Below are 16,588 nucleotides of genomic sequence, written 5' to 3'. Positions count from 1 at the left end.
TTTATCGACTTACATTTATGTCTGGTCATTTAGTAGTTTTGGCCAATGCAAAACTTAACTTATAGTCTAAAACTGACCAATAAATACATATTTTAATAAATATGCATTAAAAAAGAACCATAATCATATGTGCGGATACGGTGTATATATATATATATATATATATATATATATATATATATATATATATATATATATATATATATATATATATATATATATATATATATATATGCACTGTGGGTGAGTGGGTTGGTTTAATAAAGAAAAATTCTCAACATCATATCAATTTGGCATGAATTTTCATTTGAGTATAAAATATTTCTTCTTCAAGGCAATTACTAAAAGTATAATTTAAATTGCAATGCAAACTTTGTAAAGAATACAATTTAAAAGCGTCATGTATTAATAACCAATTGTTGTAATAGGCTTTAAAAATACACAAATAATATAGGCCAAGCTTCTAGCAAGCACATATATTTGTCCGCAGATCCAAACTAAAATAGTTATTTAGTAAGACTTAACAGTGAGTGCTTTGAAATTGTCGAATTCATTCTTATCTCACTGGATGTAATAGTTCACTCTCGCAGAGCTCATGTCAGGATGGTGAATGTTGCTGGCCACACGCAACATTCTTAAATGCAGAACATATTGTAGTTGCTGCAGCATATACATTCTGAGTGTAAGGATTTCCTCTTTTATGTGAATCCAGTCGAAGTTTAACATCTGAAATGATTAGCCACTTCCAGCAAATCCAACCATTCAGTACTCAGTCGAGCAATATCAGATGCATTACATTTCATATCACATATCCAAACTGAGGGTCCTTAACATCCATGTTTATTAACTACACCTTCAGCGGAATCGCAGTTCTACAAGCTTATATTTTATTCGCCCCGACAAGGTTTGCCGTTTTTCGAAGCTAATATGAAAACAATCTAAACACTACGAGTCTGCCGGCTTTGCTGAAACCGACACTGACTTGTCCTGGTTTGTTTTACGTAACGACAAACGTCTCAAAACTTGTCCTCTTCGTATCTCATTAACTAGGTTATCCACGATCTTGCGATCTTCTGGCTTTACATCTGAACCATGAATTGGAGCACCTGCAAAAAGTATCATATAGTCAGAACATCGATTATAATGCTCTCTCTCTCTCTCTCTCTCTCTCTCTCTCAAAAGTCTGAAAGTAATGTTGCGACGTATTTGTTGTTGTTGTTGTTGTTCTAGGGTTTAACGCCATTTTTCAGCACAAGATAGGCTATACATGGCGGCCAGTATAACTGGTGGAGGAAGAACCCTAGAAAATCCAGGGAAGAACCACCGACCCACGAGAAGCTACCGGCAGGCTTTCCCACGTACCAACGTTAGCCGAGCCTTGGACTCGAACCCACGCAGACGGAGGTGAGATGGCAGTGATCCGTAACGGAGAGCGCTTTAGACCACTCGGCCACTCGGGGCCCCTTGCGACGTATTCAGAGTTTTCAAAATCCAAAATCTCAAGGAAAGACAAATTAATCCAAAAATCATTTAATTAATGTTCGTCCTATATTCGACACAGTTTCTTCCAGCAAACACTAATTCGTAGTAAGTCTCTTTTGCATTGTTGTAATATGGCAATTACAAAACGTGGTATTAAATCTGTGAATATAAATTACTTTTCAAATTCTGAATCTTCTTCCATTATTATAGTATAATGTACCAAAATCGTATTAGAATTTGTTTCAATTTGTTTGCAAACACTGTAGTGGAGAAAGTAACAATCTGCACTAAATTTGTGTCCCAACAAAAAGGGATATTTATTTCGAGCATACTGAGAGCCGAGTGGACAGACGCTGCATATCGAGCTAAACTAATAATGTAATAGCATTAGCAGCAGTCGTAGTAGAAGAATAGGAAGTTTCAATAGTTGGTGGTGTTGTTTTTGAAGGTGGTGTGGGTGTTCCCGTTCTTGTTTTGGGATGTACTGTTGTTTTTGCGTCGAACTCACTCTTTCTCCTTTCTATCATTTCCTCGTGTGCTTTTCGTCTCATCTCTGCTTTCTCTTCCTGCTCTTTTCTATTTTCTAAGTCCTAGAACAATGCAAATGACATCTTTTAAAAATATTGCTTTAAAAATATAGAAACAGTTGATAGAGTACTATGTTGCATTAATACTGACTCGACATGTCATACATGTGGGCGATGCATTTGAAAGTCAGCATTTAATGACAGGGTTAATAAATGCCAATCCATCATTCTAACATCAGAGAACTTCTTTTTTCCGTTGTGCAAAATACCTTTTTGATTTGTTACTAGCATATATATGTTCACCGTGGACCCCCAAATTATGAATTGTAAATTTCTAGATGTAAAACAAACAACTGGCGTTATTGATAGAGACATATCTTACAAGATTATTTACACTAACACTTATAATACAATGAAAGCATTTAGTTCTGACACTCACTAATATATCATGCAGGTGCCTCAAAAACGCCAAGATGTTAGATTTTGAAAGAACTTAATTTATTAAACAGTTACTAAAATATGTCGCTCACCTGTTGACAACTTTTCACTTTTTCACAAAACTCCCTAAATGTATCTAAGAATTCGTCGAGTTTGAAACTGTTTTCATTTTCACAGAAATGAACGGCAAGGCGAGATGCAAGTTTCTTCACCCTATCAATTCCCTCCTCCAAATCTCCCACGTCACCTTCGACTTCCTATAACACAATAACCGAACAGATAGGTTATAACGAATATACAAATTAATTTAAAAATGCAAACAATTTAAACCGATGGTTATTTTCATTAATGTTCAATCATTATGAAATCAAATCAAACATAATAACGTACTGTATAATTGAATTTCTCTGACAAATTTGCAGCTCCATTTAAAATACGTGAAGAAAAGTTAGCTTCTTTAACTGCAAACATGATAATACGTCCTGAATAGAGACGCATACAAGCATGTAATGCATATTATTCCAGAAATATGGGGCTTTGATTATTTCCAAATACGATACCCAGGACTTTATTTCAAACGTTTCTTTTGCGTCATTTATTGTTACATGATTCTATACTCGGCGATCAGAAAAATAGAAATGCGAAAATAAAAATTGCAATATATTTTGGATATGGAGATTTTAAAGTAGCGTTGCAGACTGAGAATATATTTCTATATTCGTTTCATCAGTGGAAGTGGCAACTGCCGATGCAATTCTTCCTATGCATGGTCTTGGACATTATTCAGATTTGGTTATTAGTTTTCATAATACTTTTCAGTATACAAACCAACTTAGAATAAATGCACTAAAAGCAGGAACTGAAGTTCTTACAACTCACTGATTCCTTCCCAACATATAAAGTAACTACGTTGCATTGGATGCTATAGTTTACATGAAAGTACGACAACAAGTTCTTGGAAACATATAACTAGTTGAAAAATGTACATTGCTCACATAGCCGGCAATACACCCGGATCATTGTTGGATACAAGATATGAATTTACATACGTCGTATTATTCGTGGTAGTGAAATGGGGAATTCGGTCGTGGGGCGCAAATGCTAACACATAATGCATGATGCAAAATTATTTTACCAAAACGTCAGTGGAAAAAATGTTTCTTTAAATATAGTGCATGATGTATATAAAACAAACGAGAAATAAGAGAAACCTTTATAAAGCATACGCGTTCAGAGGTCAAAGGTTGTATTTTATTTTTTAATCTAATGTAGAGTGTACAAATCAGTGGTTGAATTTTCAACTAATCCCACAATTAATTCATTAATATTTTAATTATTTACACTTATTTTGCATAGTCTTGATATATGCAATGAATTTATCCGTCTCAGACAAACTTACCTCCATAGCATTCAATAAAAACTATCCTGTACTTTTTTATCACAGTACGAGTCTGACGTAAAATTACCTCCATAAAATCCATTAAAAAACTTATCGTGAACTTCTTTATCACAGTACGAGTTTGACACAAAATTACCTCCATAAAATCCGAGAACTGATCTTGGACTTCTTTATCTGCGTGTTCTGTCTGAGATTTCAGCCGCTCTACGTTGTTCTTTACCTGTGTGAATTCGGCAATCAACCCCTCTAGTGTAAATCTGATGAATAAAATACATTACTTACTATTAACACCGCAAAATTATATAAACGTATTTTAATGAATAATTGATCATAAAAATTACAAATAATCCTTCGTTACATATTATACATGCAGGAAACGATAAAGCTGTAAAGATATGCATAAGCATGCAAAGTTTCCAGAAATACATTATCATAATTTTAACATGTAGCATATTTTCATAGTAAAGCCAGACAACAACGAAAATTTCTGTCTTTATCGCCACAAATAAATTAAAGACAATATAGGACTGTGCGCATCGAAAAACAATTCTAGACTTATTTTTGTCGTTATTCGTAATGACAGAACCAGTATCTAAGAACAGAGAAATCATAATCTCCATCCAAATCGTGAATATGCCGAATGCAAATATATTCCACGCCATCGGGTGGAAGACACATTAGTGTACATAATTTCATTTGCGCAAGAAGAGTTCATTTTTGGCGTTTTTCATTGACACAACAACATAAGCCGTGTAAGACACAATGAAGACCAAATAACGGCACCCTAAATTAAGATATGACATATACCTGGACGCTTTCTGTAGTAGTTCCAGGAGATCATCCACGAATGCTAGAGCGTCTTTGTGTTGTCTTTCAGCCTCCTCAACTAAATGATGCAGCAACGTCATTCGGGGAACACTGGATTTCATCATGATCAGTTTGTTCAAAGATCCGATACGAAATCCGATAGCATTACCTGCACTGCTTCCCTGATAACAAAACATAATTCAAATTTCTGATTAGGAATTATTTTCAGAGTGGTCAAGATATTTTACATATGATCATAAACCTGACCTAATCAGTAGGTAATACATACAATTTGAGTTCAATGAATAGTAATCATTTGAGGTAGTCATTATTTCTAACTGTTGCGAAGGTCAAACAAAGGTATCATAATGTGGAAAATAAGATTCCCTTATTCAACTTTAAAGTTTTTTTCTTCAAAAAGACGAAGCGCGAGAAGTTATGTATTAAAACTATAACATATAACTTCTCAGACAGGTCAATCCAAAACTTTAGAGGTACAAATTACTAGTGTATAGTGATTAACAGTATATATAACGTGTGCAGTTCTAAATCAAAAGCCACCAAAGTAACTCTTTCTCTCTCTCTCTCTCCATAATATCCATTGCTATTTCTAAAAATAGAACACTTAATTACCGTTGTTCCACCAAACTAGCAATAACTGAAAGAAGTATGCCTAAAACATTTTTAAAATAATTTAAGAATTTTCGTGTTTATTCCATGCTTTAATTAGAAATAAAGAAGCAAACTTTACTTTCCATCAAACTGACCTTGTTGATGAAATTTCCGGCATGCAGGACGAGCCTGAGAAATGACTTCAAAGAGGGGTTATCGTGAAGTTTTCTACAAACAGAGTTTAATATTTGTATATTTGGACGGATGGCTCCGATTTGTGAGTTGAAGTCTACCCTTAGAAGCATGGACTCTAGCCGTAGTTTGAAGGCCTTCACTTGTAACATATCATGGTAAAACTTCTCCGCAGGACCCAATTTATCTACATCTCCTTCATAACTCTGAATTAGTTCAACCTAGGAAACAAAAGAAAAAGAAATAATTTGCAGAATTATTAAATCTGAGATTTAATTAATGTTTTGTGGATGTACAGCCAAGCAGAGTCTTTCATCTAACGTTGCAAGCTTTTGACAATATTTACATGTTGATCTTCAACCAAGCTGACTTTTATATATACCTTTAATCCGATGTATCAAATATTTTGTATGATATTTACATAAGAAAATATCGCAAAACAGTATACAAGCATCTTTACCTCATCAGGCTGTGGAAGTATCTTCAATAATCCCTTCAGTTTCTCTACGCCGAAGGCTCTTGCGTCACCTTTTTTTATTAGTTCTATCACTTCTTCATTTGGTTTCCTCAGCTGCTTTAGAAAAATGTTAACGTTCATACTTCGCTTTGCGTCGAGCAGAGTAATCTGTAATGAATGAAAGGATAGCTTAGTTACCATATACTGTAAAAATGTCGAATAACCAGTCAAGCTATCAAGAGTTCTTAAACCCCATTTTACCGACCTTTACCGATTTTCTGTAGTTTCTCTTAATTGGGTGTTTCTTTTCTTTTTGTGTAACAAAATTTTCGAATTCATAATTTTGATCTTGTCTCTCGGACTTCTGTTGAATAAATTACAAAAAATATAAAAACGATAATTCTGACAATGTTTAAAAAGTTCTTAAAACTTTAAGACTTCTGTCTGGACCTTTATCTAAATTTGAAATATATCTACCGCCTGCACCCACTGACATAGCGAGAGATGAATTGTTTTATAAAGTAGATAATGAGCATCGACAGAAGTAGGAAACTCCATTTAGATGTTGTACACCATGTCACGCCAATCCCAAACAGTACAATATCTTTACATGTTAATTTTCTTCTTTTCCTTTTTTAGTTATCAAACAATTTCTCCTTTAAATATTTCTGAACTGAACAGTGTATCAAACGTAGATAAAGGATATAGTCATACAATGTCTAAGTCATTAAACTTACAAATCAATTAGCTAAAATATTCGAGATAGACAACTCTTCCAAGCTTACCTCAGCGTTACTGGAAAGCCGTCTCAACGTTTTATCGTCTGCTTTTTCCTCTTTTTTGTCGTTTATCTTCTGTGAGAACCATTCTTCCAACCTCTTATACTCGACGTTAATATCATCCTTCATTTTTAGGACATCTCCCCACACACTTGAATCTATTGACGGAATCGTAGTTTTAGTAATTAAATTGCATAATGATGTTACATAATGGTGTTTTTTAAACTGAATTTTGGAAAGGATAATTTCAAGCAAACATTTATAGACATATCAGAGAAAGTTACATTTAATTACTGCTGTAAAAGAATATTAAATGTTGGCCATTTGATTGGAACCACTTCCATAATCGGAAAAATCAGTGACAAAAATTAGTTTTACATGTACCAAGCTGAACAGTTGATTACGAAGCCTCTATATTACTTATATGGTGTCTTTGATTATGACTAAAATAGTACAACATTTCATCACTTCTATCGGCTCAACTATGACCTTACAATTGGAGAATTCACAATCAAATGATCAAAACACTTGAAACAGTAAATAATAAATAATACCTCAGACTGAAAGACAAAAATTACAGAAGCCTAAAATTATGTTTGTGTTTGAGTTTTTTCTTAAATAAACCCCATGAAAGCAAAAGAACTCGTTGACATTTGTGTTCCTGCATTTCCACGGAAGAAAAGAATTTTTACCTGCCAGTAACCCAAAACACAAGTGTAACTTACCACTGAATGCAAACTGGGGAATTTTATTCCACGACAGCGTCTTCATCTTGCAGTTCGGATCTGGAGTATTTATTCCTGGGATGGATGATGTGGATGGCTGGGTCGTAAAAGGCAGACCTGGTGACGGTGGAGGGACGGGTGCCACTGGGCTGAGAAGATTGGCAGTTGACGTCACATGTCCATTTGGGATCTGGAAGTGGGTCTCGGGTCTTTTTTGAATGGGACTATTCGGTGAGAGGGGAGACCTAACATGTTTCAGACTAGAGGGAGAGGGAATATAAAAACCAGCTCCTGGTGATAATGGAGGAGGAAGAGGCGCAGCTGGAAGACACTTATGTGATATTGGTGGATGTGGTGCAGTAGAGGCGCCTAGTACTTTTGAATGTGAAGACGAAGTCGGTGAAGGAGGAACTGGAGGCGGAGGAGGTGGTGGTGGCGCAGCACCTGATATTTGAAGTGGCGGTGGAGGAGGTGGTATCACATGAACGACTGGAGTTATCGGAGAAGTAGGTGGGGGTGGGGCTGGCGGTGCGTTTGTTCCTCCTTTACAAACAATGTTATGTCTTTGTAATTTGCACACAGATTTTTCTGTGTCATCTGTCTGTATCTCCTTATCATGATATTGGGTTCTTTCTGCCTTGCATTTGAAAAGGAGTTTTTCGGAATCGGAATTACCACCGACAGCTTCCTGGGATAACCTTTCTATCAATGTCCAGAGAGTCTCACTGTCAAATATAGAAAACAAGAATGAAATCATCCGTCTATAGCAGCCCATAGTTGTCATTATCTCATTACTAGCATTCAGCCTAGCAGTGGAAAAGTTTGATTTGAGGTTCTTTTAAATGTGAAATAGAAGATGAGATTGTTTTGGACATTTAGAATTGAACGATGAATAGGATGCTTACCTAGAGTCATGTTTTGTTAAAGAAAAGAATCGTGAACAGTGTAAAGGTTCGCTTCCCATAATGTTAAGGATCCGTTGACTACATTTTATAAACATTCGATAATTATTTTTTTTTAAAATAGGATAACTACAAAGCCATGGTAAACAGGAAGGATAACTACAAAGCCATGGTAAACGGGAAGGATAACTACAAAGCCATGGTAAACCTGGCAAATTCATCAAGACCTTATATTGATACTGGGATTCCACTCAAATCCAAGTAAACGTCATCCTTCAAAAGTGAAGTCCTGTGAGATTGGCCGACGTCAAATTCCATTAGAATCCAACTAAAACATGGTATGATATCCGGACCAAAAACAAGACTCTGTGCACTACGTATATCATGAATAGATCGAATCATTTAAAGGCTGTGGAGAAAACAAACTCGTAGATCTGGGTCCGACCATAGACATTACGTCAACGTTTCAACAGATGTGTAGCGTCTTTGTTATTCTTTTTCATACAATGAGCAATTGTTAGCATTTCTGGGGTCAATATTGAAATATTTTCCCCATTTAGAGAGGCAAAAACATGCGTAGCCGCTAATAAAGTAACGACTGTATCTTTTTGTAACTATTACAGCCATTTTATCTACTGTCAATTAAATTTTTAAGTTTTAAGAAAACATCTAAATTTTATTTTCATTAAATTAATTATAATTGCTTACCTCTGATTATTATATGGATCAATCTGATAAAGAGCATGAAATATTCCTAGAAGTGTGGCACTGAGAGGAGTGTTCTCAACCTGCAAGGTTATAAAAAAAAAAAAACATTCTTAACATTTATCACATAGTTTATTTTATCAAAATAATTCTATGTTAATCACAAAACCTGTAATATAAAATGGACATACATTAATTTTATAGACAGCTGTATGAATCGTTTCAATCAAAAGGTCTGCTTATATAAAAGTTTCTGAAGGAAATTCACAAAGAATGACATACATCGAAAAAAAGAATAACACATGAAAAGGACTGATATAAATAATAAATGAAGAAACGCCGATACACACTTTACCTCAATAATAATAATAATAATAATAATAATAATAACAATATCCTTAAAATAATTTATTTATAAAGAACTATACCATTGTAACATAAACTAGCACTTTCTGGCCCTATTTTGCAAAATCATTAAAGACTTCGTCTATAAAAGAAAACCTGCATATGTACCCAAAAAGCATGCCATAAAGTTAAAGAGAATTGTCGATCAAGAATAAAATCTACCAGAAGTAACACATATAACAAAGAGATGTATTACATTCAAGAAATATTTTACTTTCCATACCCCTAACTTAAACATTTCAGTGTTAATATTCTTGGCAGACACAGTTCACTGTCAATACTTCTGACGTGCACACTTCACTGTCAATACTTCTGACGTGCACACTTCAATGTCAATACTTCTGACATACACATTTCACCATGAACACCTCTGATATACACATTTCACTGTCAGTACTTCTGACGTGCACACTTCACTGTCAATACTTCTGACATACACATTTCACCATGAACACCTCTGATATACACATTTCACTGTCAATACTTCTAACGTGCACACTTCAATGTCAATACTTCTGACATACACATTTCACCATGAACACCTCTGATATACACATTTCACTGTCAGTACTTCTGACGTGCACACTTCACTGTCAATACTTCTGACATACACATTTCACCATGAATACCTCTGATATACTCATTTCACTGTCAATACTTCTGACATACAGATTTCACTGTCAATACTTCTGACATACACATTTCACCATGAATACCTCTGATATACACATTTCACTGTCAATACTTCTGACATACACACTTCACTGTCAATACTTCTGACATACACATTTCACCATGAATACCTCTGATATACTCATTTCACTGTCATTACTTCTGACATGCACACTTCACTGTCAATACTTTTGACATACACATTTCACCATGAATACCTCTGATATACTCATTTCACTGTCAATACCTCTGATATACACATTTCACTGTCAATACTTCTGACATACAGATTTCACTGTCAATACTTCTGACATACACATTTCACCATGAATATCTCTGATATACACATTTCACTGTCAATACTTCTGACATACACATTTCACTGTAAATACTTCTGACATACACATTTCACCATGAATACCTATGATATACTCATTTCACTGTCAATACTTCTGACATACACATTTCACCATGAATACCTCTGATATACACATTTCGCTGTCAATACCTCTGATATACACATTTCACTGTCAATACTTCTGACATACAGATTTCACTGTCAATACTTCTGACATACACATTTCACCATGAATACCTCTGATATACACATTTCGCTGTCAATACCTCTGATATACACATTTCACTGTCAATACTTCTGACATACAGATTTCACTGTCAATACTTCTGACATACACATTTCACCATGAACACCTCTGATATACACATTTCACTGTCAATACTTCTGACATGCACACTTCACTGTCAATACTTCTAACAAACACATTTCACCATGAATACCTCTGATATAGACATTTCACTGTCAATACTTCTGACATGCACACTTCACTGTCAATACTTCAGACATACACATTTCACCATGAATACCTCTGATATACACATTTCGCTGTCAATGCTTCTGACATATACATTTCACTGTCAATACTTTTGATGCACACCGCTTCGTTGTCAGTATTTCTCACATATACATTTCATTGTCAGTAAGTCTGATATAAACATTCCAATAAAACTGGCATACATATTTCACTTTTAATATTCTTGGCAGACACAGTTCACTATCAATACTTCTGTCATACACATTTCACTGTCAATAAGTCAGACATACATAGTGAGCTATCAAACTTCTGACATACACATTCCACTGTCAATACTTCTGACAGGCACACTTCACTGTCAATACTTCAGACATACACATTTCACCATGAATACCTCTGATATACACATTTCGCTGTCAATATTTCTGACATATACATTTCACTGTCAATACTTTTGATGCACACCGCTTCGTTTTCAGTACTTCTCACTTATACATTTCATTGTCAGTAAGTCTGATATATACATTCCAATAAAACTGGCATACATATTTCACTTTCAATATTCTTGGCAGACACAGTTCACTGTCAATACTTCTGTCATACATATTTCACTGTCAATAAGTCAGACATACACATCACACTGTCGATACTCTTTACTTAGTAGTTTGCTGTCAATACAGCTGACACAAGAAAACCTAGCGTCATGAGGCAAACGATGCAACTGAACACTGGAACGATTACTTATTAGATAATATTTCAGGAAAACTTTTTATCAGTTGTGTATGTATTGCTCAAATTAAAATGACTCGGTACCTGTAATTATACTGCTTAAATCAAATTGACTCGGTTCGTGTAATTACAGGGTTTCCTTGGAAAACAAGGCTTTTATTGGATGACAATTATACCCTCATTCGAAATATGAGCGATAATATTCAAACTTAAAGAACAAACATATTTATTTTCCCATATTAGCTAATGGGTCGTTACATTCATGCTTGTCCCATTTAAAATGATACCGTTGATGATTTTGTACGTTCAAAAGGATTTCTTCTCGTCAATGTTGCAAAGTTTTATGCAAAATAATCGTGTAAGTTCTTAACTATATATAACTATATGATATATGAACACGTACTCGAGTGTAGATTGCTCTGAACAATGCCGTATGATCACTTAGATTTACGGTTGTTTCTTTCATCTCCTCAACCGCCTCTGCGTCGGCACTGAGTTCCTCTTCAAATACGTCACACTGCACGTTCAGATCTCTATCCTCATCACACCTTAAGGAGTTGATGGTGTCCAAAATATTCAGGGCTTAAATAGGGTTAAACAACATAATAAGTGTTATACAAATAAAGCAAAATGTGTGGTTATAAATCAGGTGTGAAAAGGATAAAAAATAAGATAGATAATGAACTTTACGAGCAATGTAACAATATGCCATCCCTTCCTGATATTTCACGTTATTTAACACAAAATGATATGCTAGTACTTAGGTTATTGAGTAATACTAGTAATTAGATTGTCAAGTAATAATAGTAATTAGATTGTTAGGTACCACTAGTAATTAGATTGTCAAATAATACTAGTAATTAGATTGTCAAGCAATATTAGTAATTATGTTGTAAATTAACACTAGTAATTAGATTGTCAATAAATACTAGTGATTAGATTGTCAAGGAACACTAGTAATTGGATTGTCAATTATTACTAAACAAATTACATTGTTAAGTAACACTGGTAATTAGATTGTCAAGTAAACTTGCAATTAAGGTGTCAATGTGCATTGGATTATTACTAACAATGATACTTTGATTTACGAGTTTGGATAATAGCTCTTTGCTTCAGAATACCAAAGCGAATCCAGTAAACTAATGTTTAGTCCACGAAATTCAAGCTCAGATCTAACCAACATGTCGGTCAAGATTTGTTGGATACATCTACGTCTTCTACCTTTAGGAGGCTATTAAAGTAATTAAACATTACCCTAATTATTCTGAGACTTAATTTGCTTATGATAAAAGCTACAGAGTATTAGATATTCATTATATATGTTGAGGTTTGTTCTCAGAACTTTTGACAATATCAAGATGCATTATAATCAGGTGCATATTACTTTTCTTGCAATGTAAAATAGTTACTAAGTGCAAAATGGAAAAACAATATTCATAACTTAAAGATATGCATAATACAAATTTAAATTTGTTAGAACCACGAAGCTATTCAGTTTTTCTGATAAACGTTACCTACACTTGACATCACTGAAATAAACAAACATCGAGGCTCACATTTAAGAGACTTTGAAGGTAACATGTGAATCAACTCATCAAATGAAAATTTTCGATCCCGCAAAATTTGGGATAAAAACGACTTATAATTATAAGGTAATTTGTTCTCTGATTTGTATCTCGAGAATGTTTTCAGAACCTCTAAGAACTGATATATTTTAAACAAAACCATTCAAAAATCAATTACGAGTATTTGCTGTGTGGCAGCGTACATTTACCTTTACATACATTCCATTAACAGCGAAATGTTTATTGCATATGAAATGTTTGCTGATTAAAAAAAAACTTACTTTTATTGGTGATGTTTTCCCAAAATAATTCCTCATCTATCATTCCCGCTTAGTAAAGTTTGCTCGTAATTTTATCCTCTGTTTGTATCTGGGTAATTTTGATAAAGACCGAGGTGTTACAAATTACATCTCAAGCACAACCATGGGATTTATATATCCCCAGAATAAAAATACTTCAGTAATGAGTAATATAGTACGTAGGTGTAAAAATAGAACACGAGAGCCTGCACTGTGTTCCCGTCATATCAGAATGGGACCAGTCATTGAAAATGCTTCAACCAGAAATTTTCAAGAAACACTTTCATTCTAATCTTTGCGAATACTGCATAAAATATGCATGCCATATTCAGACAACTTACCGGTACAAATTGAATAATAAAGACAATAATATTATTCGTATATATTTTAGGGAACAAATTTAACAAATGTTATGTAGGAAAATCAAAGAAATGATTGCCCCTGATCAGATCCCCAATATTGTTGACTTCACAAGGCACGCAGAGGAGGTAGACGATAGCACTTAGCAACTACATTCTTTACGTCGCGGTCATTCACTATGTGTTGTAAGTACTTTCTAATTCAATCTGTTTAAAGTACATTGTTAACGTGGGGAAGCCCTGCATATATTATGACATCACTAGATGTATCTTGCCAGGGAATGTGAAAGAGTGCGCTTGAATAAAAGCTCCAGTGTGATCTGAATAGACAGACCGACGGATGGGTGTTTATGTACACGTCTGTATACATCTTATAAAACCGCTACTATTGTTAACAGTGAAGCAAATGTTCAATATCATTATTTACGGTTGTTCCGTTCAACGTCTATTGTGCAGTCTAATGCTATCATATTTGACTGATGTCTATATTTGACTGATGTCTATATTTGACTGATGTCCATATTTGACACTTAATCAGTTGATCCCTGGACATTTCTCCGTCTCTTTAATCACTACTTTTGACCCGTCAGAAAACCCGCATACATCTTGATGAGAAGTCGAATGACGCAAGTTTTAAATATAATAATTGCTGCGAAGGGAAGCGAGCATGCTTTCTTCCTCATCCAACAAAAATACTCACTTTCTATTCTAGAAATATGATCACAGTTCTGTCATATAGTATATATAAAAGTTACTTGTATCCTTATATGCAACACTAGTTACTGCGCAGCATTTTTAGAAGACTCGTTTCTAAATTGAAACATTATAAACACTGGCTTTGACTCTGCATATAAATTAGTTTGATGGAGAATTTATGTCATGTATTAACAACTATAACATCATAGATCATGTATTACAATGGTCAGAATGAAAAATATATGCATGGAATTTTCTTTTTTCTTCAAACATCATGTGTCAATACCACAGGCTGTTCTGTCCCTTCTGATGTGGTAATGAAAGTCCCCAACTTAAAAGACAAGTTTATATCTACTTAAAATCTCATGACTTTCAATCTGAATTGTATTTATTTAATTATTTTCACACAAAAAAGAAATGGCCGGAATGCTTCCACAATTTTAATAATTTCAAAGACACTCTAAGCACGTGCTACTTACCAATAAATTCGTTTCTGATCCTAATTCGATCTCGTATATTCTCGTTGGCCACAATGATCGAGTTGATTAGAGCCATAATGGTTGCCTTGTAAGTTGGAAGGTCAGCCTTTCTCAGCTCTGATAGTAAGAGATCGAAACGATACTGATTCTTCTGCCAAGTCTAAAATAAAGTAAACTCTATTCAGGAGTTTGATTGATTATTTAAAATCATGATATACCAATTTTTTTAGAAACACGAATCTACTGACCAAACTTACGTTTCTTTGTCAATTCTAGCTAGCTTAACATAAATGTCTAAAGGTAAAAATAAGTTTATGCTACATGATGTTAATGGTTATTTTGGATAGTGATGGGTGTATGGTGCTAAATATCTGCTAATGGAAAAGCGTCTCAAACATCAAAAGTAGGTTACACTGACCTAATTCAGTCGCACTGATCATCTTTTGTTGCTGGTACACACAACTCGTTAAAAAAATGCATCGAGATAATAATACAAATTAGGAGATCAACGTAGAACGAATTACAAGATATTAACGAAAACATGCTTATATGATCATTCAAACAATCATAAAAATACGGCGACAATAAACCTAATATTAGAAAAATAGTGTCGTACCGCAGTATAAACATCGATATATACAGTTTGATGGGAGTTGGAGACAGTAGACGTAACTTGAAAAGTCGTTGAAAGAGACAAATATCATCAAAGGAAGAAACGGATGTCACGCCGATCAACTTTCTGCATCAAGCTCGTAAAGAAATGTCAGTGTGTAAAGTTTAACAGATCTGAGACTTATAGTGTGAAGATATATGGTGGAATGCCCATGATTCAAAATAATCATTAAAAAAGATAAGTGACAGCTGTCTATTTTTTAAATTGTTGCATTAATTTATATATGATGCATTCATGTACTGATTTTGATGTGTGTGTATGTATTTTTAACGTAGCTTTAACAACTGTAGTCATATCACTGCGATGTCTGCCCTGTGGCAGTTTATAATGATGTCTACTACTGGGGCATAATGCTGCAGACACGTAACACCATGTCCCACCCAGTCACATTATGCTGACACCAGGCCGATCACTCCTAACTATCCTCTTAATGCTGAGCGCCAAGCAAGGCAGCTGCTAATACCATTTTATAAGTCTTTGGTATGACTCAGTCGGAATTCGAACCCACTTCCTCTTGTATCCGAGGCGGACGTTTTAATCCACTTCGGCCAAAGAAGCGAACAATGTAGGTGAAACATGGTCTAATATATCAGTGTGTTATGAACGAATTTTTGAAAATTCAATTTATTCAAGCCAGCTATTTTGATGAGAGTCTAAGAAATAGGGTCCAATACATGGATGGTATGACAAAAGTGTAAACAACGAACAGACACCAATGAAGAGCGACGAATGAACGAACAAACGGGCAGGTGAAAAATAACAAGATATACTCGAGAACGTTGCATGCAACTTTTTCTGACAAACGCCACATTTTTAAAAGTGTATCATGTACCTCAGCGACAACTGTTTCGAG

The 16,588-nt window shown here is 34.5% G+C and overlaps 1 protein-coding gene across 2 annotated transcripts in view; it reads right to left on the bottom strand.

The window, feature by feature from the left end:
- Window positions 1-285: 285 nt before the first annotated feature.
- LOC149798394 (inverted formin-2-like) overlaps window positions 286-16,588 on the bottom strand; it is a 39,981-nt gene continuing 23,678 nt past the window's right edge. Inside the window, exons 3-14 of one of the 2 annotated variants that reach the window (XM_089963581.1) lie at window positions 15,063-15,222; window positions 12,068-12,246; window positions 9,029-9,108; window positions 7,419-8,143; window positions 6,700-6,851; window positions 5,918-6,082; window positions 5,421-5,678; window positions 4,654-4,835; window positions 3,983-4,103; window positions 2,540-2,704; window positions 1,991-2,072; window positions 286-1,106 (exon numbers count right to left, since the gene is read on the bottom strand). In XM_089963581.1, the coding sequence (XP_089819707.1) occupies window positions 946-1,106; window positions 1,991-2,072; window positions 2,540-2,704; window positions 3,983-4,103; window positions 4,654-4,835; window positions 5,421-5,678; window positions 5,918-6,082; window positions 6,700-6,851; window positions 7,419-8,143; window positions 9,029-9,108; window positions 12,068-12,246; window positions 15,063-15,222 (2,430 nt within the window). In that variant the 3' untranslated portion in view covers window positions 286-945. Of the gene's footprint in view, window positions 1,107-1,990; window positions 2,073-2,539; window positions 2,705-3,982; window positions 4,104-4,653; window positions 4,836-5,420; window positions 5,679-5,917; window positions 6,083-6,699; window positions 6,852-7,418; window positions 8,144-9,028; window positions 9,109-12,067; window positions 12,247-13,510; window positions 13,674-15,062; window positions 15,223-16,588 lie in introns of those variants that run through there. The other variant, XM_089963582.1, reaches the window with a different exon arrangement.

The sequence above is a fragment of the Sinohyriopsis cumingii genome, chromosome 6 (assembly GCF_028554795.1).
Source record: "Sinohyriopsis cumingii isolate HCF-2022 chromosome 6, ASM2855479v2, whole genome shotgun sequence".
Classification (NCBI taxonomy): domain Eukaryota; kingdom Metazoa; phylum Mollusca; class Bivalvia; order Unionida; family Unionidae; genus Sinohyriopsis; species Sinohyriopsis cumingii.
Note: the sequence above shows the minus strand (reverse complement) of the source record. Positions and strands in the feature narration are given on the sequence as shown.